Here is a 25814-nt window from a genome sequence, read left to right on the forward strand (position 1 = left end):
TGCTCCCTGCAGTCTGTTCTTATGAGAACAGTCAGAATGATACTTTCAAGAGTTCAGTTAGACCACATCATTCATCTGTAAAGCCAAAGTCTTTATATGGCCCACAAAGCTGTATATAATCAACCTCCCTCTTACTCATCACTCACCTCTACTTCCCATTTTGTCTCCTTGTCATTTCTGCTCCAGCCACAAAGATCTTACTCTTTCCCAAACACACCCTCCTACTGGGAACTCTCTCTGCCTCCTTTTATATCCTGCAAGGTTTTCATCAATCATACCTCCTATCTGAGATCTAACTTGATGAATAGAAACACTACCTTTTAAACATGCAACCTGCATCCTTTCTTCATGCCAGCATTCTTCACTCCCTTCTCCCCACTTCTCTATTTCCATGGCATTTATCACTTTCTAACATGCTTTACAACTGACCTTTTGTTATGTATTATTATTATTATTATTATTTTTGGCCATACCCAAGGCAGCCAGAAGTTCTCGGGCCAGGGACTGAATGCACACCGCAGCAATAACCAGAGCCACAGCAGGGACAACACCAGATCCTTAACCCACTGAGTCACCAGGGAACTCCTACAACTGACTTTAAAAAATGTTTGCCTCAGCACTACTCACCTTCAGACCTGGATAATTCTTTGCTGGGGTGGGATGGCCACCTGTGCACTGAAGGGTGTTGAGCAGCATCCCTGCCCTCCACCCCTTTGGTACCAGTAGCACTCCCTACCCTGAGTTGGGACAACCAAAATGTCCCAGACATTGCCAAATCACTGCCCAGATTGAGAACCACTGGCTCATCATTTAGTGTCGGTTACCTCCAACCAGCTCAAATGGAAGATCCAGGAGGGTATGAATGCCTGTTTGTTCACTGTTGGCTCCAAGCACCCAGAACAGCAATGGGTCTGGAGCATGTGAATGGATGAATATTTACTTAAACAGAAGCACACACAGCAAACATACATTTCAGATTCGCCCATTAGGAAGTGGTCAATATTTAATTTCACCTCACTGTTTATGGCTTTTCCTAAAAAGAAAATGATGGCAATGATAGAAATTGAAAAATTCAGAAAGGAACATTTTTCTCTGTATCTAACACAAACATTTTTCTGAAAGGCAATTCAGCACTGATCCGTTTGTTGAAAGAATACACTATATATATATATATTATAAAAAGTGACATGACTCTTTTCCGCATTTCCTTTTCTCTGTCTCCCAGCCGAAATCCTTCATTATGAGTATTGACCTTAGAAAGGAATTGCCTCCAGGGTATTATGGTTGATGCCATTTCAAGAACAAAGGGCAGTGCTACTGAAGCAAAGCCAACATTCACAGGCAAGGAGAAGAGGAATAAATTAATTCCCAAATGGACTTGTCTGTCATAGTCATCAGATTCGACTGGAGTTTAATTTATCTCAGAGAGTGGGTGGGCCTGCCTGAAGGGTGTTGTGTGATAAGACAGTAGAGAAATAGTTCTCAAGGAGGGAGAGGGGTCAATTTTGCCCCTACCCTGCTAGCACCCAAAAGGGAAATCTGCCAATGTCTGGAGACATTTTTGATCATTATGACTAAGGGCGGGGGGCAGGAAATTGCGCTTAATGTCTATTGGATAGAGGCCATGGGTGCTAGTAACCATCCTGCAGTGCACCAAACAGCTCCCCCAACAGTTATTCAGTTATCACAGTTATTCAGCCCTAAATGTCAACCATGCCGAGGTTGAGATCCTGCAGAGGAACATGACGTTGAAAGCATGGGATCTGGTGCCTCTGTCTAAATCTGAATTCCTGCTCCATCTCGTTTAGTTGTTCAGCAGACTTATTTCCTTTTTCCTCCTGGGCACACAAGTAGTTAGTTATCTTAGCCTCTTTTTATGTCTCTTTTGTTTGTTTTTTTTGTCTTTTTTTTTTTTTTGCTATTTCTTTGGGCCGCTCCCACGGCATATGGAGGTTCCCAGGCTAGGGGTCGAATCGGATCTGCAGCCACTAGCCTACGCCAGAGCCACAGCAACGCAGGATCCGAGCCGCATCTGCAACCTACACCACAGTTCACGGCAACGCCGGATCCTTAACCCACTGAGCAAGGGCAGGGACCGAACCCACAACCTCATGGTTCCTAGTTGGATTCATTAACCACTGCGCCACGATGGGAACTCCCTATCTTAGCCTCTTGCAAGTGAGGGGTAACTATACGATCACAAGCTCTGGTCCCTGAAATGTGCATGAAAGTGCTGTTCCCTGCTTCTGAAACTCTTCATAAAAACTTCCTACAAAAGCACTCATCTCTCTTTTCCTTTCAGTAAACCAGATGCAAGGTATCTAGGGGATGGCAGAGTTCCTAGACAGAAGTAGCCTGGGTACCAGAATGTCTTTATGGAGCAGTGACAATGTCCCTCCCTCCCTGTGGTGACCTGCACTAGACCATTATGTGAACACCAGGCAGACTTCCACAGTGTTAAACTCTGATATGCATGGGTTGTTCGGGCAGGTGGACTAGCCTAGCTATGTGACCTACTGCAGATTCCTTAAACCTCTTTGTGCCTTGGTCTTCTCACCTGTAAAATGGTGATAATACATCCTCTCTCATCAGGTGGTTGTGAGGATCAAAGTTTTACAAACAACATCTGGTAAAAGTTTTCCCATCTGTAGACCCCCTTTTGGTGATACCATATAAAATGACAACATTATATGTTGATTTAGAGAGATGTGTACCCACATGTCTGCTTTTGTTGCTTCCCAAACATGGATATTTGTTTGAACTCACTAGGAACAAGAAAGCTAAGCTCTTTTTTTTTCTTTTTTAACATCGATTCTCAACTTTCCATTCTTTTGTACAAGGCAGTTCAAAGTACAAAACTATAATTAGATTATTCTATGCTATTTTTATTACTTTTATCCTTACTTCATTCATTTAAGAGACAAGTATGAGGCATCTATTGTACATCAGACATCACGTTAAGTATTGGAATTATAACTGTAGGTAGAAACAGACATGGCCTATGCCTCATGGACTTTAAAGTTTACCTGAAGAGTTTGCCATGAATCAAGTAATATCCACATAATTATAAAACCTCAAACATGAAAAATGTTACATGGCAAACATACTGCTAAAGAGAACAGGGCAAAGAGACCTGGCCTTTGGAAGGATGGGAAGAGGGCCTCCTGGGAGGAGTCTCTGTAGGTGAATTTTAAAGGATGACTAAGAATAAACTCAGAGAAGGGGGAGGGAAAGGGAAGAGAATTCTAGGGGAGGAAACAGCATGTGCAAATGTCCTGAGGCAGAATAAATCCAGAGAGCTAAGAGAGGAGGTGTGTGTCTGGATCATAAGAAGTGAGGGGGTAGAAGCTGTGAAGGCAGATGATACTGAAACAGAACTGGCAGCACAGTCAGGCCACTGAAGGTCTTGCAGGTCATTCTCAATAATTTTCACATTTTCCTAAGGTTTTTAGACAGAGTGAAGTGACATGATTAGACGTGCATTTTTAAAACATCATTCTGTATGCCCTTAAGAGGGTGGATTGGAGGTAGGCAAGAGTGGAGCCCGGGGATCTGTTATATTATTTCTGGATTAGAAGTGCGATCATAGTGGCAGAGATGACTGAATTAAAGAGACACTTGAGATACAAAATTATCAGTCTTTGGATATGTATTAGATGCAGGAAGCAGAGGTGATGGAGGTGTCTAGAAGAGCTTCCAGACTCTGGTTTCAGACACTGGACAAATATCAGTGCCATTTACTGAATAAGAGACAACAGCAATGGACCACATTTGAGAAGAAAATATTCAGTTTGGTTTGAGATGAGTATGCAGTGAGCTAACTTCACATCAACTTTTTCTTTTTTCTTTCTTTTTAGGGCCACACTTGTGGCCTATGGATGTTCCTAGGCTGGGGTCCAATTGGAGCTGCAGCTGCAGGCCTATGCCACCACCACAACCACACAGCAATGCTGGATCTGAGCTGCATCTGTGACCTAAGCTGTAGCTTGAGGCAATGATGAATCCTTAATCCACTGATCAAGGCCAAGGATCAAACCTACATCCTCATGGATACTATGTCGAGTTCTTAACCCACTGAGCCACAACGGGACCCCCATATCATTTTTACTCTTTTCTCATGATTCTCCTATTTTCATTCCTATCTATTCATTTAACTTCCCATTTAATAAATCATTATTAAGTACCAACTATGGGATTCAAAAATGGTGATACAACATAATCTTTCAAGGAGCTGAAAATGGATGATACTATTAATCTAGGGCTATGATAGGAAGCAAATATTACCAAGACATAAAAGATGCACTTTACCCAGAATCTGGGGTGGAGCTTGACATTATGGAGGTTTTCTGGAGGAAATGTCTTTGATACAACCTGGAAGAAGGGAGCCTAAGGGAAAGGGTATCTAGGCAGAGGGAAGAGCATGTCTAGACAGGAGACAAGGGGGCACATTGAGTTAATGAGATCAAAGCAGATCAGTATGGCCTAAGCCAGCAACAGGGACAGAAGCAGGAGCTAGTGGGTCAACCTAGGATTCTGGATTTTGTTCTGAGAGCAAAGAATTTTCAAGGATCTTTTCAACTTTGGTCATTTCTATATAACACTTCCAGTTGTTTTCTTTTTCTCCTATATTCATGTACACAGACACACACACAGAGACAGACACACACACACACTCTTAAATTTCTATAATCCTTTTTCATTCCTAGACTAACACAATATCAAACATTCTGGCAAAACCGAGAAGTCGCACGAGATTTTCGATTGCATTTGGAAAACCAGGAGATCATATTATAACTCCCAGACCTCATTAACTGGCTACTTCTGATTACTCTAAACCCATTAAAATCACCCCCAAACCATCCTTAGGGAAATCTGTTCCTAATTGTACCAAATAACTATTTCCAACTTGACAGCCAGTGTTCTTCCAGTCTTACTTTTATACGTTCATTAAAGGGATGTTATCCATGTGGCGTGACAATTTGCAAAGAGAAAGAACTCCCTGCTGCCCCAAACATTCAAGGCATTTGTTTAATTTTCCATCTCCCAACAGAACAATTGAACAGCCTACACCATTCTCTTGGTTCCACTGAGGTCAGCTTCTTAGGTTTCTTAAGTCTGCTTCATCCCAACTGTCCCTCTGCTTTTTCCTCCTTACCTCTCCTGTTTTGAAAGCTCATCTGCCACTGATCACTCTCTTTGGCAAACCATAATGCCAGGTCTTCTCACGCCCGACTCCCAAATACAGAAAACTACTTGTGGTTTTAACTCATTCTGCGTCACATCTTTATACTTTTATAGACATGTCAGTCTCTCTTTGGGGGATGGGAACCCCTTACCTACCTGGGCAAGTGTTATCCTTTAAGGCCCACCTCACCTCAAGCATTTTCTTCTTGTGATCCACCCTCATCTGCTACCCACCTCCCTTCCTGGAAGATGGAGCTCTCTTTAAAGTCACCTCCAGCAGACCGTTTACAATTATTTTAAATGGTCTACTCTGTATACTAGGTGTGGCCAAGACTGCGTAATTTTTTTTTTTTTTTTTTTTGGCACACCCACAGCATGTAGAAGTTCCCAGGCCAGAAATCAAAGCCATAACAGCAGCCAAGCCACAGTACTGACAACGCTAGATCCTTAACCCACCATGCCACCAGGGAAACTCTGAGACTGTATTATTTATCTTCATATCCTCTGTACCCAGACAGTGTCTGGCAAGACATAGGCATCAAATTAGTGACTGTTGAATGAATCCATTATTTACTGAGTGAATGCCCAAACATGTCAAAAAAGTTGCACAAACCTATGTGAGAAATGGCCGGATCCCTCTATCCTACATGCTATCATCCCTCATTTATTATACAATTGGAGATACTTGTATATATGCGATTCTCAGTTTTAGTCGCTGGAGACCCGGATGGGTGCCCAGGTGCTCCTGATTTTGAGAATTCTGCTGAAAAACTCTGTTCTAAAGCCAGAACATTAGGAAACATAACTAGCACTCTTCCACTTTACCTGTATCCCTTTGAAGTGAAACAAACCCCAGGCACACACCATATATTTCACTGATTGTTCCATCTACCCACCCACCCATCCATTCATCCATCCAAAATTGTTGAGACTCTCCTACACTGTGCTAGGCACTCTCTCAGGCAGCTGAGATGCAAAGTGAAAACCTGCAGGTAAATCAGACTCAACTCCAGAAGGATTTAAAAACAAACCACCACTTGTATAAGAAACTTCAATATGAACAGTACAGCATGGTGAGGGTTTAAATTGAGAGTGAGAACACATCAGCTTTCATCTGTCTTCATCTTTGAAGACAACATCCTAGGTCCTGATCTCTGAGTTAACATGAAATCCTGCTCAGTTCTCATTTCCCATGGAGGATTGTACTAGGATTTTGAGGCTGGGCTGTGAGTTTCACGTCTTCCTCAATAACCCTTTTAAGCTAAGCGTTCACATAATGTGACTTGTTTGGCAGCAATCTAACCTGTGGGAATCCAGAGTTTGGCTATTTCAGAGGCTGACTGAGCTGCTTCTCTTGCAGTACACATTATACATTTTGATGCACAGCAGCTATTCTTTGATTTTTCTTCTCTCCTTCGCCCCCTAGATGTCCACGGGCTTTAACTGATTCTCTGTTGCTGAAATGTGCCCCCACCTTGCGCTCCTTGCAACTTGACAACTGCCATTGTTTATTTTCTTTTTTTGCAAAATCGTCAACATATTTTAAAAAAAAAAATCTGTCACCCCCTTCCTTCCCTCAGGTAAGGCATTTTTATTGAGGCTGTCACTATGGCTGGAGCAGGGAGAGCCAGGAATTCCGGAAGTCTGGCCAAGAGCGAGACGGTACTGACCTGATTTATCCCTCTTTGAAGGGGCTGGCTTTGCCTAGTTGTTCAGTCTCTGCCATGGTCCTCTCCTGCCACCAACCCAACCATCTGGCTATGATTTGTAGTCATTTAAGCAGCTTCTGAGTCAATTCTTTATCACTTTTGCAACTCCTCAAAGGCTCAATTACTTAGAGAACACCCCTTCGCCCCCATCACCACACATGTAAAAAGTGATAAATTGCTGTTCAGAGGCTGATGGATGAGCCAGGAAGCCAGCTGCTAGGTAATGTGGCATTTCCTAGGGCAATTTGGTGAGGTGCTGAAGGAAGGGAAGCTGAGAGATGATTTGAGATTTAAAAAAGAAACAGAAAACCCATAACCCCTCTTTTTGATAGGGGAAGGTGTAGACCAGCCTCCCTACCTGCTGGATCCAGGCAGATGAGCCTGAAGGGGGTTCTGGGCTTTGGCAGAGCCACAAGGCAGAAGGAGCCTGGGTCTCCGAACCACCCAACATGCCTATGAATGAGCGTTCTCTTGTGCTACACCACTGGGAACGTGGGGATTGTCTGTTAGAGCAGTTTGCTTACTCTGACTAATATAAAAGGGACATGAACACTCACAGGATGGCCAGGGGAGGAAGGCACTATGATGATACTTCCACAGGTCAAGGAATCAAAGACGCACAGGAGAGGGCTCTATCACAGCTGCACATCCTGAGTAAGACAAAGGCTTTCACAGGAAACACTCACTGATGGATCCTTTGCTGGCTGAAAGGGGCAGTGTAGCAGTCATTCTCCTCCAGGTCTGGCAGTGTCTCCTTGTCCAGCCTCATTGGCTTCTTAGGTAACCATCTCCGAAACCTGCTTATTTGTTTATCGATCCTGTGGTACATGAAAGGCAAGACCAAAGGGTACAGCATGTCAGCATTGCCTCAAAACACAGGAGGGAAGTCTCCACAGAGCTGTAGTTATGACCCCCACACTCCTGGCATTCTCACTGCACTCATAAAATGATGAAATAGCCCTATCCCACCTCCCTGGAGAGATGGAAAGATGACAGCCATGACTCCATGTTTTTGGGATCTCACCAAGGGACTTTGATGTTTTTGCCAAAGGTACGGCAGCTGTAAGTCATGTATCTACCCACATGTCAGTGAATGACAAAGGAGTCATAAGCAAGGCTGGAAGGCTCTGGGAAGAAAGCTGACACTCCCTTAAGCAAAGCAGCCAAGACCTTGACTTCTTCCATCCTGCAGGTACCAGAAACTCATTGTGTGCTTGGAAAATATCCCCATCTGAGGTCAGGGAATAGCTGGAGTTGTACTTGCCTCTGGGTGGGGGGCTGATAGCACATTCTAGAGGGGGGACTGTACACGAGAGCTCAATGTCAGTTTGTTTCCTGTCTCTCACATCTTCCCCAAGTAGCCTCTCAGCAGATGGCATTCTCTTTAGCTTTCATGTCGCTTTTCATTTCAAGCTGATACCATGATTCTCATGGTGCTGGGGCATCATAACACACATACGTCACTCCGGCCAGAGCACATGATGATGCCAAGCCAAGGAAAACAATGCTGTCCCCAAAGTGGTTTTCGAGCCACGGTTTCTCCCTGGCTACCTCCCTGTTCCCTCCAACTTCTGCTGATGAAAACATCTGGCTTCTAAGTGACTGGATTCTCACTCCCTCATAGCCAAACACTAGAAGGAGCAAATACCACAATAGACTTTTAAGTGATCAAACTCCCTCAGGTATCTGTACCGCTGGAAAAATGTTTGTTCCAAGAGCACATCTCAAATAGCATCTCTGTGAAGTAGACTGACCAGGTACCATTCTCATTTAAACACCACAAGAGACACTTATGGTGGGGGGTCGGGGGTGATTATCCAGCCCAAATTACACAGTCAGTGAATAAAGCCGGGACCAAGATACAGATTTTGGACTCAGTCTTAGAGATCACCCTCATCAAAGTAGTTGATTAAAGGCTATAGAAGAAATACATTTCTCTAGGGACAAAAATCTTTAATACCTTCTAAGTCTACTAACTGAAAACACAGGAAATTTGAGCTATTCTTGGAGTCAAAATTATTTACAAAGCAATTTATCCTTTTTAGTGAAAATCCCAGCTGAGGAGATTATTTTTTATGTAACCAATCAAAATGAAAAATAAGAGTAAACTCCTCTTTTACCACCTTTTATCCTCAGCATTGTTTCAGCCCCATCACAACCGTACCCTCACCTCCAACTCTGCTTGGTTGGTGGTGGCCATCCTTTTTCCAGAGTCCCTGAAAGTTCAAACTGGAAAGAATCCTCCAGCTTCTTTAAAATCCTCCTCTCCAAGAGGACCTGTCCCCACCACATATACACACACAGAAGTAAAGAGTCTACCCCGGGTCATGCAGCCAGAGAAGAATAATAGCTTAGACTGGCCCAAAGACTTAAAAAGAGAAAAGGTTCCCATTGCCCTCATCCTTCACCCTCCTGGTCCCTCCTCCCCACCTCCATCATCTCCTTAAAGATACTTTAAAAATATAGTGATGTGATGAGCTTCAGAGAGGCAATATCACACTGTGGTTGAGAACATGAACTCTGAAGCCAGGGTGCCTAGATCCAAGCCCTGGCTCTGTAACTATGAGCAGTGTGACCTTGGGCAAGTTATTTAACTTTGTTATGCCTCAATTTCTTCTATGTAAAATGGGTATGAAAATGATGCTTAATTCATAAGGTTGTGACAATTAACTGATCAATATGTACATAAACTCTCCAGAACGGTGACTGGAACACAGTGAACACTGGCAATTACTACTTTCTTTTCTTCTCCCCGCCCCCCCCAAAAAAAAACCCCAAGAATTTGAGCAACCAGTTTGCCTCTTAACATTTTTGTCTTTTTGCTTTTCAATTCAAGGTTAAGTATGCTTCACCAGCATCTATCACTCATCCAAGTTCAATGATTTAGTCCTTAAATTAGACTTCCTAGTCTAAGCCGATTGCCTTCCCTGTGGCTCTTGGCTTTATTTCATGTGATTACCTTAAAAGTTGTTCACGAAAGAAGACTTTGGCCCAGAGGTTTTTCATAATAGAGCTTTTACCTCCCACACATCTCCAGTCTGCAGCACTAATCGGATTACACTTTGCGAACTTTGCATTCGCATGGAATCTAGGCTCTGCATGCAATGACTACGAATTAAACCCAGATGGGTACAGTGCTCCGGGTGGATAAAAACAAAGCTGTAAAAATTCAGGCATAAACACTCTATGGGAATGAAATGGCAGTTGTCAGCAACCAGCTTGTGGCACCACAATTTAAATGAAATGTGGAAATGGTAGAGAAAGAGAAGAACAAGGTGAAAGTGATTAATTTATTGAAAAATGAGGGGAAAGGAAGGGAAAAGGGAGTGAGGGGAGGCTGTCTGGCTTGGGGAAAGGAGCTGGGGTTTGTACTAGGGATGCCTAAATCCTGGCCCTGTGGCTTATCAGCTGTGTGACCTTCTGCAAATCACTCACCATCCTGAGCCTTATTTTTCGAGAGTTTTAAAATGGAATCATCACCATCTTATTGACCTCATAGGATTGTTAGGAGGCTTATAAAAGAAGATGTGCATGAAATGCTTTGGAGAAGCTCTCAGGCAGATAGCAGTGTCATCAACAACTCCTGAAGACCTCGGAGACTAAGGTAAAAGTGAGGGAAATTCTTTTAAAAAATTCTTTAAAAGTGAGAAATTGGGGTTTTTAAACACCATGGCAGAAGAAAGCTATTCAAAGATATCTTTAAAATAACCCCCCCCCCAAGACAATAGCTGGGGATAGAAGGTGGTGAGCATGAACTGGGCTTTCCTGGAGTAGCTAGAGCAGAAGCAGCAAGATGAAGCATGGATTGTCCCAGTTCCATCACACATGCCAGGCTGCATGCTCACAGTGAGAAGAAAAACTCTTCAGATGTGATCAGCAGTCTGTGTCCTTTTCTGTTTGACAGAACAGCCTCCCAAAGGTGCCTGCACCCTAATCCCCAGAACCTGGCAATATGTCATGTGATGTGGCAAAAGGGACTTTGCAGATGTAAGGAAGGTTAAATCAGGGAGAGCATTTGGAATATTCAGGTGGATCCGCTGAGTCACTAAGCCATTTAACAGCAGGGCACTTTCTCTGGCTGGAGACAGGAGAGACAAGGCAGAGGGGAGGGCAGAGGGATTCAAAGTGTGAGAAGGACTCAACCAGCCAAAGCTGACTTGGAGATGGAGGGGACAAAGCATGGGAGCATAGGAAGCTTCTAGAAGCTGAGAATGACCTTTGGCTAATAGCCAGTCAAGAAACAGAGATCTCAGTCCTACAACTTCATGGAACTGAATTGTGCCACAACCTGGATAAGCCTGGAAGCCAGTTCTTCCCCATAGCCTCTAGACAAGAGCCAGGCTCACCAACATCTTGATTTCAGCCTCTGAGACCCTGAGTAAGAGAAACCAGCTGAAACTTGTCCCAACTCAGACGTCTGATTTGCAGAATTGAGCTAATAAATTTGTGTTGTTTTATGCAGCTTAGGGTGCAGCATATGTCCTAACAGCGATGAGAAACTAACACACCTCTCAAAACAGTCTCCATCCAATCTTCCCCTTGAGACCTGATCTCGGCAAGCCAGGCTCCCAAGGGCTGAGGCCAATGTTCCACACGCTGCCCCTACCTCCCAGGTAAGTGGCTCTGGGAACAAAGGTCTGTCCCTCCGTGGGTGGATGACAAGTGGCCACTCTTCCACAAATCCACTGCTGTCCTCATACCATGCCTCTCAACTTCAGTGAGGGTCCCCTTCTCCCTTGCAAAGGAGAGACACAGTGCAAAAGCCACCAGGCTGGAAAAAGTGAGACTCAAGCTGGATGCCTGGAATAAACCTTTTAGCCTCAACAAGCCTTAGTATCCTCATCCCCTAAATGATCTAATTGGATGCTCTCTAAATACATGTTGGTGGCAATTTCAGCAATACTATCTTGGCTATATCATTTTAAAGAAATGGGTTAATAAAGAGCTTTCCTTTTCACAGCACATAATGGAAAGCTTTCATATAGAATGATGACTCTGGATTTATCTGGAAGTAGATTCACATCCTTATTGCCCAGCTTGAAAGTGGTGAGTGCCATGCTAGGTGAGAAACTAAAACTCTCTGATCTAACACACCCATGACAGAAGGAAGCATTGGTGATAATAAATAAGTGTTTGCACAATGCCCTGGATGTACAAAATGCTCAACTTAGTGGTGGTTTCCAGGACAAAGAAAACAATGATGACAATGACCTTTCATTTACCAAGTTCTCAACAGACATTCAAGAGCTATGATTCTCACCTGTATATTGAGGTCTGTGCATCTCACAGACATTCCCAAACAGGTAAACCTGAAGTTTACTTTGGTCTGTAAAAGTCAAGAAACCAATAACTGGGAAGCATTCCATTTGTCCCTTCAATACAGGAGTGGGACTTACTTTATAAAGTCTCCTCTGACAGGGAAAAGACAGCACTGATTTTGGTTGGATACACTGTCACCTTGTTCCACTTCTGCCATTTACTGAGCCAAAGCTCTCTTACACAACACAGGCAAATCAATAAAGAGAAGATGGACCATCCACTTGGGCATCTGTGGCCTTGACCTGTCAAGTTAACATCTGGACTAAAAGGTGAGTTACTTTCTTAAGAAAGTTGTTTTGATGGTAAGTTCAGTGTCCTCCCCCAAATGCCCGTTTATGACAGGTGAGATCCTGGAAACTGGGAAGAGCTGGCAGCACAGCACAAGCACAAACAAATGGGCAAAGACCTGCCACCTCTGCGGGGCTGTACCTTTGCAGGGTATGCCTCAGAAATGTGCCTTGGGAAGGTCCTGCCTAAAACAACTTAACTTCAGTTTTCTCAGCTGTAAAGGGCAGACAATCCTACCCGCCTTCAGGGATGATGCTGATTACAGAAAAGGCCACATGCAAAGGACTTCACTTCTAACTGGCTAACCTGTCTGCGGGCCTTTATAAATCACTGGCTATGCGCAGAATCCCAAACTGGATGCTGAGGATATATCCCAAGAAGCAAAAACAAAACAAAACAAGGGCCTTTCCTTTGCACCCCTAACAACCCAGGAGAGAATTTATACTAAAAAGTTAATTAGGCTGAATTAAATGAAACAGGCCACTTGCACAGACACCAGCTTTTCCCCAGACAAGAATATTATAATAATAGCATCAGGTTTCAAACAAAGATTACATTTTCAGGGATAATATGCCCAGAGAGCACTTAGAGATGAGGGTTTTTTTTTTTTTTTTGGTTTTTTGTTTGTTTGTGTTTTAATGGAGGCACTATACACAAACCTGCATTAGAGTAAATGAAGCAGACAACAGGAGGCTTGCGTTTCTTTTTCCTCTTCTTCAAGCCAAGTATTTGCAGCCTCTCCTTGGATAAGGGTTAGGGATCTTTGGAAGCTAATGCCATTCTTTTAGGTCACCAGGGCTACCAACTGGGGCACAGCGTAAATATCTTACAGAAGAGTCCAAAGTTTTGGAAACATTGACATATATTAATGTCATATATATGTTACATAATTATAATAATTTAGGATGAGGCTGGAGATATCCAAGCCATTTTGTCACTTTGCCTGTGTACTCATCTGCTAAGATTGGGATGGCACTGAATGTGTAATGCAGTAGGGTCCAGCATTCATTCTGCCAGGCATCGCAAAGAAGAACTTCAGGCAGGACATGTATGGGGGAGCAGAGGGAAAATGACTTGAGTAGTAATGAGACTTCAGCTACACATACAAGCCACCCACAATCATCAGATTTGTTACTTTGTAAGCACATCTTCTGCAGACTACATTTGTACTATTTGGTGGGGGCAAAAAAAAAAATAAAATAAAAGGGCAGAAGAAAGAGGATACATTTCCTTTCTTTCTTGGATAGGCAGTTTATCACACCTGTAAGCCTGCCCAAAGGTAAGAGTCCTTTAATAGACCAAGCATGTGAATGAAAAGAGCATTTACTCCAAAAACACATACCTGAACTACATGTGTGCTCTGTGGTATCACATGGCTTTTCCAAATAAAGGCGTTTGTGGAATGATGCTTTATTTTTCTGCCTGCTCAGAAACGCCACCGTTTCTAATTCATTTCTCTGAACCTGAAAGGAGTTTGTTTCAAGGGCGCTTTCATGGATTAATGAAGTGAAATAGCATTTGTATGAATGAAACTAAAAGCTAAATTAAATATCCATATTTCGCATGACATGAGAATTTTCAAATACTGGAAGTCAATATGGTACTCCTGGTGTGTGACTCGGGTAATAAATTATAGCTGTGTCCTTCAATTTGTAACATCATACCTGGCTATAAAGACACACACATTCTTCAGCATCTAAATCAACCTGTTCTGAGGTGAAGCGAAGGGTTAAAGTAGATACAAAATGTCCTGACAAACTGCATTTAAAAATTTGCACTGGACAGTGGGCTTCAATACGTTACACCACTACATTTATGTCCCAAACTTAATCCTGTGCGCTAAGCAGTGGAGCTTACCTTACAAGGCCATTCCGAAACAACGTGTCACACAACCATAAGTAGGATTTTTTCCCTTTTATCTTTTCCCCCAGAGTCTTCCAGGGCCTTCTAAGGGCTAGATTCTTCTATGGTGGTGATTTATATACCTGGGTAGCATCAACTTTTTTAGGCCAAAAATTAGTGTTTCGTAAGCTGTTCTTCTAGTTCAAGAAACAAGGATTTCCCACAATCTTATTTATTCACAACATTCCTTCTCCACACATGCAGAACATGTGCTGGTCACATGTTCACAGCCTCCTCTGTTTTCCTCTTCTTGCTCCTGTTCTAAATCCCATTCCCTCTTTCTCCTTTTTGGCTACAAAACCTATCAAGGCACTAGTGAACCCTGACTGCCTCTTTTTTTGCCGGCACCTCATCCATTCGCCACCAGCTATAATTTGGTTTCTGTTAACCTCTATTCTATAGTCATCATTCTCAAAAGGTACTAGCCCCAGACCAGCAACATCAGCATCACTTGGGGTCTTGACAGAGGTGCAAATTATTGAGCCTCACCTTCGGGGATGGATGGGTTCAGCAATCTGAGTATTTAAAAAGCCCTGCAGAGGATCCTGATGCATGCTGAAGTTTGAGAACCAGCCCTCCACTAGCATGGCAGTTACCATGGTGACCAAAAATCAATTCTCATCTCTCATCCATCGGTCGCTAAACAACATCCCTTCTTGTGGCACCTCTCACATGGTACTTTGACACCGCCCTCCCTCAGTCTCCTCCTCCTTAAATTGTTCCTTTTCATCTCCCCCTCCCCATTTCTTCCCATCTCCTTAAAGCAGGTTTTTCCAGGGAATTGCCACTTGCCCTCTTCTCTTCCCTCCCTTCATCATGACCTGGGAAATTCCATCCATTACCCTGGCTAAGGTCATAGTCCCTACCGGTCTTGTCTCCCCGGCAGGATTCTCTAGCTTCAGCTTTAGCTTTATTTCCTTTGCTATCAGTTTCAAAAGGCTTCAGGACGTCAGCACCTCAAAGATCTACCGTGAGTCATAACACGGAATTGTTAAAACAAAAATCATCGTCTTTCTCACCACACCTGTATTCCTTCGAGGTTCCATTCTTCTTTTACCTCCCAGTTCCTTAGTATAGAAACCCCTCTACCTGCCATCATCTCCTGTTTACCAAATACTTGGCTAAGAGCTAAGTCTTTTGCCTATCATTTCACAATCTTTCCCATATACCTTGCAGTTTTACTTTGTAGATTATCTTTTGCCTCTCCAGGGAGTGGAACTACAATCTGGGTGTTTTAGAGGGAAAGCTAAAGAGAGAGAGATTGTGGCTTATTTTGAGGAAGAACTTTTTAAGTCAGGTATTCACAGACGGGTTCAGGAATTCCCTCTTTTCAGAAATGTTCAGATATGAGCTGGCTGTTCATATAGTAGAGGTTCAAATAGCTAATGAGTGACCGGACTTATGACATGTGATATCCCACCCAACCTCGAGATTACATGGTTTCTTTTACCATCATTTTCTTTCAAGCCGTCATGGCTCGCCTCTTCCCCATAGTGGGAGCAGATGTTTTAGTCCCCAGTCTATGTATGACACTTTAGGCAGCCCTGGTTTGTCTGTGCGTTTCTTTGTGACCTCCTTTTCCCCCATGCAAATCCTCACACATGTGTATGGAGATTCATTCATTCATTTGCCCCACCTGCCATGTGCTAGGCACTAGAAATAGAGAATTGGATGAGCAACCCTTGCCTTCACACGCCTTCCAGGTGGAGAGAGAGCAATCTACGTCATGGATTATAGCACAGGCCCAGCAATCTGTGTTTTAATAAGCCTTCCAGGTGATGCTAATTGTTTGAGAACAATTGAGAACTACTGAAATAAGCTAAAATGTACATCAGGTTTTTGTAGAAGGTCATTATGTGACAAGGGACTAATCTCACCGTGGTGAATCCAAATGCCATGGCAACTGCCTGATGAAAGAAGAACTGCTAATAAGGATGCTGCTTGGAAATTTTTGGAAACCACACCTCATTTTATTTTTTTAAATGCCCATTCTCATGCCATATTTTGTTGAGTGCACATATATTTGAGTAAACCCACTAAAACATATCAACTACTCTTATGCTTGTGAATACCATATAAACAGAGTCAACTTGAGTCTTATGTCTCATAGTACTGAACTCTAAGATTTTCAGACAAAAGCAATGGTTTCCAAGTTTAACTACCAGCTCAGCTCAGGGTGAATGATTACATAAGACCAATTAAAAGTTTTGAATTAGACTGCCAATAATCAGAATCAAATTAAAGGACATCACTAATGCCTCCCCTGAATCCTTGGCTGCTCAAAAACCAAGGAGAAACAAGCTTTGGAAGGATACGTAGTTCAGTAAAGGCAATCTCCAACCAGAATTATTTGGGGGGGGGATGAGGGATAAGAAAGAGAGTAGGAAAGCTTCTCAGTAGGGTACATCTGCATACTTTATTAACAAAATATGACTAACATAGGAGGACCCGGCCCAATGTGGGGTGGGCGGTGCTGAGAAGCCATCTTTCTTCTTTTTCTGCCCCACCTGCAGCATATGGAAGTTGCCAGGCTAGAGATCAAATCCAAGCCACAGCTTCAACCTATGCCACAGCTGTGGCAATGCCGGATCCTTCATCCACTCTACGGGGCTGGGGATTGAACTGCCACCACAGAGACAAGCCAGATCATTAACCCGCTGTGCCACAATGGGAGCTCCACCATCTGCTTTTTGAGAGGGTGATTGTCTGCACTTCAAGATTTCAAGTTAGATATAGTGGAGGGAGGAGTTTGCATGGATTAAAAAAAAAAATTCAGACCCAAGATGCTTTCTAAAAAGCTGGGCTTTCTGGTAATTTCTCTAGCAGAATGGGGAGAAAAAAGACAACAACACAGTTTCAACACACCTGCAGATGAATTCTGTCATCCCAAGTGTGGAGAAGTCACAGGGAAGATTCAAAGAGGAATATTTCCATCTTTGCTTTTTGCCTCCCCCCAGGCTGACCTGCCATAGCTATTTTGGGCATGGCAGCCAGTTTTCCAGGTGACAAAGACCTGTCTTCCCCCGCTTGCATTCCTTGTCATTGCTGGAGCACACAGGTCAACCACTGAAGCAAACACCATCATGACAGAGCATGCTACTAACCTGCTCATGAACTTGTACCGGCGGGGCAGGTAATAGATTTTTCTCCTGGAAGAACAGCAAAAATGAAGCCAGTCGAGAAGAAAACCCATCGTCAGTTACAGTTTGAACTAGCAAGGAAGGAAAGGAGATTGAAGATAGAAGCCTGTAAGAGGTGAAGAAGAAAAAACTAAAAAGAGATTAACAGTGAGAAATGTAGTGGGAACGTCGGGCGTGCATTTTTGAGTTGTGAAATCTTATGAAATAGTTTCCATCGACACTGCTTCCTCTCCTCATTACCAGGATCTTGTATGGTTGCTCTTCAGCTACAGAACCAGGGCAGAGCACTAATTTGGAGCAGTTGGTACTAGTACGAATTCAGCTAAGCTAAGTTTTTGTTTTGTTTTTTTTTTTCAGGATACAGAGACGGACTGCCAGGCTGCTGGCAACATATATAATTTAATGGGCACATGATTATATTAACTAACATTTACTTAGCACTTTAAGTTTAGAGAAAGCTTCTCTTATCTGTTATAGGCAAGGGTAATATAAAAATATGTATATATTTTACAAACAGTATGGGAAGGACACAAACAAGCATTAATAACTTGCTGCAAAAAACCACACTAGAGCAGGCTGCCTAACCAGTGCCCTTCACATAGGTGATTTAAAGACATAAACCAAGGAATCTTGGAAAAGTATTTTTTAAAAATCAGACTTTTAAGGATCTATTATACTTCTGTATATCTGCATTTGTGTGTGTCTTGTTAGGGCCACACCCGCAGCATATAGAAGTTCCCAGGCTAGGGGGTGAATGTGAATTGCAGCTGCTGGCCTACACCAGAGCCACAGCAATGTGGGAAACTTAACCCACTGAGCAAGGCCAGGAATCGAACCCACATCCTCATGGATACTAGGTAAGTTTATTTCCGCGAGCCACAGAAGGAACGCCTGCATTTTAAAAAGTATTACAAATGCAAATTCTGGGTATGGTCTGAATGGAGAGCACACACGTTAGATGATTTAAAATGCAATCTCCCTTTCCATATTTTGGGCTTCAACCAATGGGGTAGTCAGGAAATAAACACAGTTGATATGCACTCTGAACTGTTACTGCGCTATCTCGCTTAGAGAAAAGGAGACGTTCATACACCAAAACTTATTTTGCATATTTGTGAAAACCTAAAAACATATCCCATGCTTTTAAGAGGCAAAATTACAGAGACAACAAAAAGATCAGTGGCTGCCAGGGTTTGGATTGAGGGAAGAAGGGATGAAATGATGGAGTAAAGGGGACTTTTAAGGGCAGTGAAACTATTCTGCCTGATACCATGATTGGGCATATGTGACCCTACGCATTTGTCAAAAGCCAGAGAACTGCACAAGATAAAAAGTGAACTTTAAAGTAAACTATGGACTTTAGATAGTAACACTGTATCAATATTGGTCCAGCAATGGTTACAAAGATACCAAACACTAATGCAAGGGTATCTGTACTAAAGAAACTGTAAGTGTGGGGAGAGGGAGTTTATGGGAACTCTGTACTATCTATTCAATTTTCTATAAACCTAAAAATGCTCTAAAAGCGGTCTATTAAAAAAATGTATCCATGGACATATAGGTATTTAGGAGAAGCAGGTTTTATCGACAATTTCTCATAAGAAATCTATTCCTCGACTTCCTTTTAAACACTATAAAATAAAAACCCAAGGATAACTAAATCTGGGATTCAGAAGTGCAGCCTACAGAAAATAATAAATGCAGATATGATTCTTGGAGGCATTTAAAGAGCCATCCAAATTCATGTTTGAACATTTTGTCGAAACGATATGGCAGGGCAATTCCTTCCTTGGAAATACGTATGCCTCCTTAGGCTAGAGTTATTAGTCTGAAACGTTGGACAAAATGATAGCATTAATTTTAAATGCATCAAGTTGCGTCAAAGTGAAGCCATGTTTAGGTAAAGTCACATCAATATTAATAAGGCCAATTAGCACCCACATGTTAACAGTGTTTTCTCCTAAAATATTGTCCTGCAGGAATTCCTACATTAAAGATTATTATTCATAGTTATTACGGTTTTCATTTTATTGCCTAGAACTCATTCTCTGAATGCTGCATATGCAAAGTATTAATGCTGCTTGCAGGCAGCACTTGAGCACTTTTCTGCTATGTAATGAGCAGATAGAAATGTTACCTGCGATGGGGCCCTTCAGAGATGAAATGCTTCTGGGTGCTAAGGGAACTTGCTGTGCATTCACAGGACTCAAGTTTCCACATTCTGCTTGGGTTCTTTGCTCAAGAACTGTGTTCTGGCAGAAAGTTTGATGAGATTGCTATGGCATGGGCTGGAGGGAGGTAAGGTTGTGTATCAGAGTCGCTAGGTTTTACTACCTTTCTTTTATCAAACGGTAGCCTTTTTAGCTCTGTTGGCTGTAAGAGGTTGGTCTGATATATGGTTCTATCCAAGCATAGGAATTCTTTTCCATTTGGTCCTTAAGTGTGACATAGTATTAATCCACATTGATAAATAACTGGCATTAATTATAATTATAGTTTAACAACTTTCAATGGAAATGAAATTGATTATAAATATATACAGCTATATATTGTTTTTTAAAAATCCTTATGTTCTAAGATTTCCTTTGTAACATTTTAAATACAAAAATAAATTAAGAGTTTAGAACTATGTCTCAATTCCCTTGACAATTTTGCCTTCAGGAAAATAGATGCTAGAAATCCCAGCCTGCATTTTAAATTGGTATTAGGACATAAAGACAAGTAAACAAAGAAAATCAGAGGCACCAGGGAGATACATTACAGGCCTATGAACGGAAATCACCCTTCTCTAAATGTGTCCCTAGCTCCTTTTCGTTTCTATGAATGTAGATGGTTCTCTGTCTTGACAACTTTCCACAGCTCATTAAGAGGTATACTTTATTTATTCATCCATTTTTGACCTTTTTTTTTTTTTTTTTTTTTTTTTTTTTTTTTTTTTTTGTCTTTTTAGGGCCGCATCTGCGGCATATAGAGGTTCCCAGGCTAGGGGTCCAATCAGAGCTGTAGCTGCTGGCCTACACCACAGCCACAGCAACATGGGATCCAAGCCGCGTCTGCGACCTACACCACAGCTCAGAGCAGTGCCAGTTCCTTAATCCACTGAGCGAGGCCAGGGATTGAACCCGCGTCCTCATGGATAATAGTCGGGTTTGTTAACCACTGAGACACGATGGGAAATCCCAAGAGATATACTTTAGAATTGGCACTAATTTGCCTGATTTCTGTACTCTGACTTGGTCTTATTGGCAAAGTGGGAACCAAAAGTGTTTAATTCTCTAATCTCTTTGGAACTGTCCTTGGTACAAATGCCTTCCATCTCCTTTAAGAGATTTCATTATTCCCACATAACTTGGCATTTATAATTTGAGGTTTAATACTTTATTTCCTTTCCATCTAGCCAATGATCACTTTTCCTTAACCTATAGGAAAAATAGGAACATAATGGTATCTACTGTGAGATAAAGAAAATTAACCTTCTCAATAATTAAGCAAAGTTATTTATCTTCATGCAAAGTAGCTTCTCTTCCCCTGGGAATAAATATCGATGCTTGTGTTTGCACAGTATTTATGACCTGACTTTAAAATTTAAAAACAAGTCGTTTTAAAAAATAAGATGCCATTTTCCTGACATTTCTGGAACTTGTTTCAACGGAAGCAGATTTTAATTTTTTTTTCTGGAAGGGAACAGTCAGTAAGGACCTGCACCACTGATCCTGGGGTCTGACCATTCAAAGAAGCAGCACACAGGTTTTTAAAAATGGCACTTTGGAAATGAAAATGCCACTTGGAAAATATTTCTTTCTCGCTGGCACTTAAACTATTTACCTTCTGAGGACTGAATCAGCTGGACATTTTCACAAAAAGCCATGAAGTCATCATTGGCCATGAAGACGTATTGCATTTCTGAAACATTTCAAGGATTTCCTTCTCTAATAGCGTTCCAACCTGCATGCCAGTTTTATTTTATTTGAGAGAGCAGTACATTAGCAGCAGAAAGAGTGGAGGGGAAAATACTTTCACACCTACCTGAAAGGCATTCTTACATTCATTTGTTCTGCATATCTTCCAAGCACTTCCCATGGGGCATGCAACTTCACAAAGATAATGTCACTATTTATTAGAGAGGACTGAAACAGAAAAGAGAAACTACATTGAAAAGCATATTCACATCTCCTATGGTTTAAGCTGAGCTGGAACTTAGAACACACGAACTTGTACAGAGTTTAAGACTGGGGGTATTCTTGGGCCATAGTTGGGTCCTTATGTGTGTATGCATCCATTCAACATACTGCCACGTGCCAGGCACTGGAGAAGCAGCTGGAAACAGAAGAGAGAGGAATGGCATTTACAGTCTGCAAATATACACAGAAAAGATGACAGGCAAAAACAATTTAAAGCAGAGGGGTAAATTCAGAGAGTGGTGGGTGTTCAGAGGATAACAGAGTTGTGAGAGAAAGAGCTGGGGTGGGGCACCAGCAAAGGGTCAAGGAAAGTCCCCTCTGAGGAGGGGACACATGAGCCGAGACGCAAAGAAGCAGCCAGGTGGGTAAAGAGCATGGGATGAATGCTGCAGGTGCAAAGGCCCTGGCATGGCCTACGGTGGAGGAACAGGAAGGGGAGGAGAGGGGCTGGAGTGTGTTAATCATGAAGACTGATAATGAGAAGGGGCTGAAAAGGTGAGCAGGGGATGGAGTGTGGATGCTTCACAGGCCACACAAGAGGACCGGGCTTTCTTCTAGGAACACGGGGAAGTCATTTTGATTAAGGTGTTCAAAGATCATGTGGCTGCTGCGTGGAGGATAAAGCACACAGGAGAGTTACAGTGAAAGCAGAAAGTAAAAGAGATGCTCTCAGTCATCTGGGCAGAAGTTGGTGGTGGTGATGAAAGGGCCTAAGAGAGGTGAATCTTAAATCTGGGTATCAGCCCAGCTTTTTCAAAGGACTGTGTTCTCTGCCCCAAAGCTTAGCCGCCTCTGGAGCTTTTATCAACATAGAACTTCCCTCTGGGGAAGTACAACTAGGACTTCACACTCTGTTGACCACCCAGCAAGTTTTGCTCTTTGCCTCTGGCTGAGGGGACATCGCCAATTAGGAGATTTCCTTGGAAAGTCATTTCCCCAAGGGACGAATGGGTTGTGGAAGCCAGTAGGAGAAAAATGAGAAACAGTAAGCCAGGGCAGTTTAAATTAGCAAACTGGTCAATTATTTATCCATATCTTTCTAATGCAGGGTGCTTCTGAACGGCAGGCCATTTAAATTTTTACAATTGAAGATTATTGATTTAAAATGTGGCCGTTTAAGATTATGTCAGGCTTTCGTGGCTGAACTCTCCTTATAACAGTATTTATAAACAAGCTGATATTTTTACACAACTGACAAAAATAGAAACTCAACTTGAGCTGGGTTAAGTCTGCAGATGAAGTGCAATTAGAATTCATTTCTCATATGTTCATTCAGGGTGTTTTTGTGGGACTCATAAATATTGTACTCAACTCATAAGAACCCTTAAGACATTACAAGGACCAAACTGGTATCGAATGCAAGGCTCGCAGGGTCTCTGGTGATGCTGACTTTTCCATGGGGAGGAGGGCCAGGGCCCAAATCTACCATGGTGGTGGTGATGGGGTACCCTATGATATTGGTGAGAAAAATCAAACTTTCCAGGCAGTTTGGACTGAAATAGGTCTTATCTTTCAACCTGGGACAAGCAGATGCCTGACTCTAGCCCACCCCCCGCCCCCATCCCCAGGACAAGGGATTTTCTATTATTCATGGTTGAATCCTCTGGGCCTAGCACAGTGCCTGCTACCGAGGGTACACTCGACCAATATTTATCGAGAGAAATGTGAACAGTTAGTCCTGCTCCAGGTGAAAGCTGGGAATCCTACAAAGCAGGAAGTGATGAAGATGAAGTGACTCTTAGAGCCCACAGAGCTGGTTACTGCAAATGAGGTGCTCACCCAGAGAATGAACAAGCCAGAAACCACTAATGATGCAATGACTGTCTCCACACAAACTTGTTTTCTGTTTAATAACCTATTACCTGCCTGCACTGGGTGCTTAGAGCCACGTAGCCTGGGGCAGTCTGGAGGAGCATGTGGGTGGTGGACATGGCCAAACATGGCGTGCACAAAGGTGCCCGTGTCCCATGGATACGTAGATGCCTTGATTCAAGATGGTCTCAAAGCTTATTAGTTGGGCATTTGGGGGCTTTGGAGAAGACTGCCACTTGTTTTGCTGTATGTGACACAGTTTTCCAAGTTATAAAGCAGAGGAAAGACAAGATTTCCTAAAATGGGCCTTTTTGTTTATACTAAAGATCCACTTCAGAGTCCGGGAAGGTTATGTGGCTTCCTCATTAGGGAAGCTTTATGGTGATACTGGGAATTCTTTAAATCCATCTAGCTTTCCCAAAAGGTCTCACTACCTGTAATGTCTTCTCTCATCTTCCCATGAGAGAAAGAGAAAAACTGTGCAAAATAAAGGAGACAAAAGGGGAATGTGACTGATGCATAGAATCAACCAAACCTTGATTTTTAGAGCAGAGTATAATTAGAATACACTCTCTTCTTGGAATTACTGTGATTGCTAGTTGTACAGAAAATATACAATCTACTGCAAGGATAACCATTTCTTAGCTCCCCACTGAACGTATGAAAACATGAGGAGAATACTATCTTCTGCTTCGGGCACAACTTAAGTGCCACAATTCTCTGTGTGGAAAAGCCAAGTTCATTATCTGAACACATACTGAGTCAAACAAAATTCTAATGTGGAATCTTAACCATTTTCTACATAAAACAGCAACTTCTTTGATTCCTGGTGGGAAGAACACAGCATCCATTCATAACTTGTTATGATAAAAAACTTCATTTTCTTATTATTTCAATTATAATAATAATAAGACCATCATCCCTTTTTTTGCTTCATAATTTCAGAGGCACTTTTTTACACATTACCTCATTTTATTCCCAAACTTGTAAGAGAGGCTTTCCTTCACTTTCTTAAAAGAGGAAAGAGACTAGGTCAAGCAACTCGCCCAGAGCTAAATTGAAAGTTTATCCCAAAGCTGAGTCCACACCCGCGTCCCTTGTTTCCCTTGAAATTTCATCTAAAACTCTGAGGTTTAAATAAATCACAGCCTTTTTTTGTGCATTGAAGATACATAATTGTTGAACTCTCTATACAAATTAATCTGAAAAGAATTTCATATCTTATTTTCATTTTATTTTAATTTGTTTTATTATTTTTTGTCTTTTTGCCTTTTCTAGGGCTGCTCCCGTGGCATTTGGAGGTTCCCAGGCTAGGGGTCGAATTGGAGCTGTAGCTGCCGGCCTACAACGTGGGATCCAAGCCGCAACACGGGATCCGAGCCACAACGTGGGATCTAAGCCGTGTCTGTGACCTGCACCACAGCTCACACTGCTGGATCCTTAACCCACTGAGCAAGGCCAGGGATCGAACCCACAACCTCATGGTTCCTAGTTGGACTCATTATCCACTGCGCCACGATGGGAACTCCAAGAATTTCATATTTTACAAAACAAAGCAACAAAAACAAAGAGGGAAAATTAAGCTATATTTAAGATTTTGTAGATAATCTTGAGAAAAATGTTAACTAAACTCCCTTGAATGATTATGCATGTCTATTTGTGTGTCCTGTGTGTATATGTGTTTGTATGCATGCCTGTGTCTTTGCGTGTACGGGGCTTATTACTTATATTCTATTTTTCAATGAGAAACTGAACTTCAGCCCAGAAAAATAAATGTGAAACAGATGATTGCTAATTACATGGCTCATTTACCACTCTTTTCTCTAGTGCTGAATGATGACACTACTGTATCTAAATAGGTTTTTCCTTGTTATTAAGTATTCCTTTCCACGTAAATCCAAGTGTACAAGCCCCAAAGTGAAGAGAAATAAAAATGATTTTATCTGAAACATAGAGTTGATTCCTTAATACAGTACAATAAAAATACCTTAGGTTAGAACCTTGGGGAGAAGAAAAATGACCATTTAGAGGAGTTTGGAAAAATCTCTTTAGAAGAATGACTGAAGAGATTAAAAAGTAGCATGGAAAATACCTGGAGTAGAAAGAGGTAAGATTCACACATAAAAATTCCTTCTTTCATAGTCATGCAGTAAGAACATGCTGAATACCTTTTATGCACTAGATGCTGAGAATGCAAAGATATATAAATCATGGTCTTTGCCTTGAAGGTCAGATAAGGCAAAGTAAGGAAAAAAAGAAATACCATGCCATTCTCTAAC

The 25814-nt window shown here is 42.2% G+C and overlaps 1 protein-coding gene across 8 annotated transcripts in view; it reads right to left on the reverse strand.

The window, feature by feature from the left end:
- ANO4 (anoctamin 4) overlaps positions 1 to 25814 on the reverse strand; it is a 437454-nt gene that overhangs the window by 141863 nt on the left and 269777 nt on the right. For all 8 annotated transcript variants that reach the window (XM_021092699.1, XM_021092697.1, XM_021092698.1 and 5 more), the window contains 3 exons: positions 21569 to 21669; positions 17507 to 17551; positions 7580 to 7711 (listed from right to left, as the gene is read on the reverse strand). In XM_021092699.1, the coding sequence (XP_020948358.1) occupies positions 7580 to 7711; positions 17507 to 17551; positions 21569 to 21669 (278 nt within the window). The remainder of the gene's footprint in view (positions 1 to 7579; positions 7712 to 17506; positions 17552 to 21568; positions 21670 to 25814) is intronic.

The sequence above is a fragment of the Sus scrofa genome, chromosome 5, assembly GCF_000003025.6.
Source record: "Sus scrofa isolate TJ Tabasco breed Duroc chromosome 5, Sscrofa11.1, whole genome shotgun sequence".
NCBI lineage: Eukaryota > Metazoa > Chordata > Mammalia > Artiodactyla > Suidae > Sus > Sus scrofa.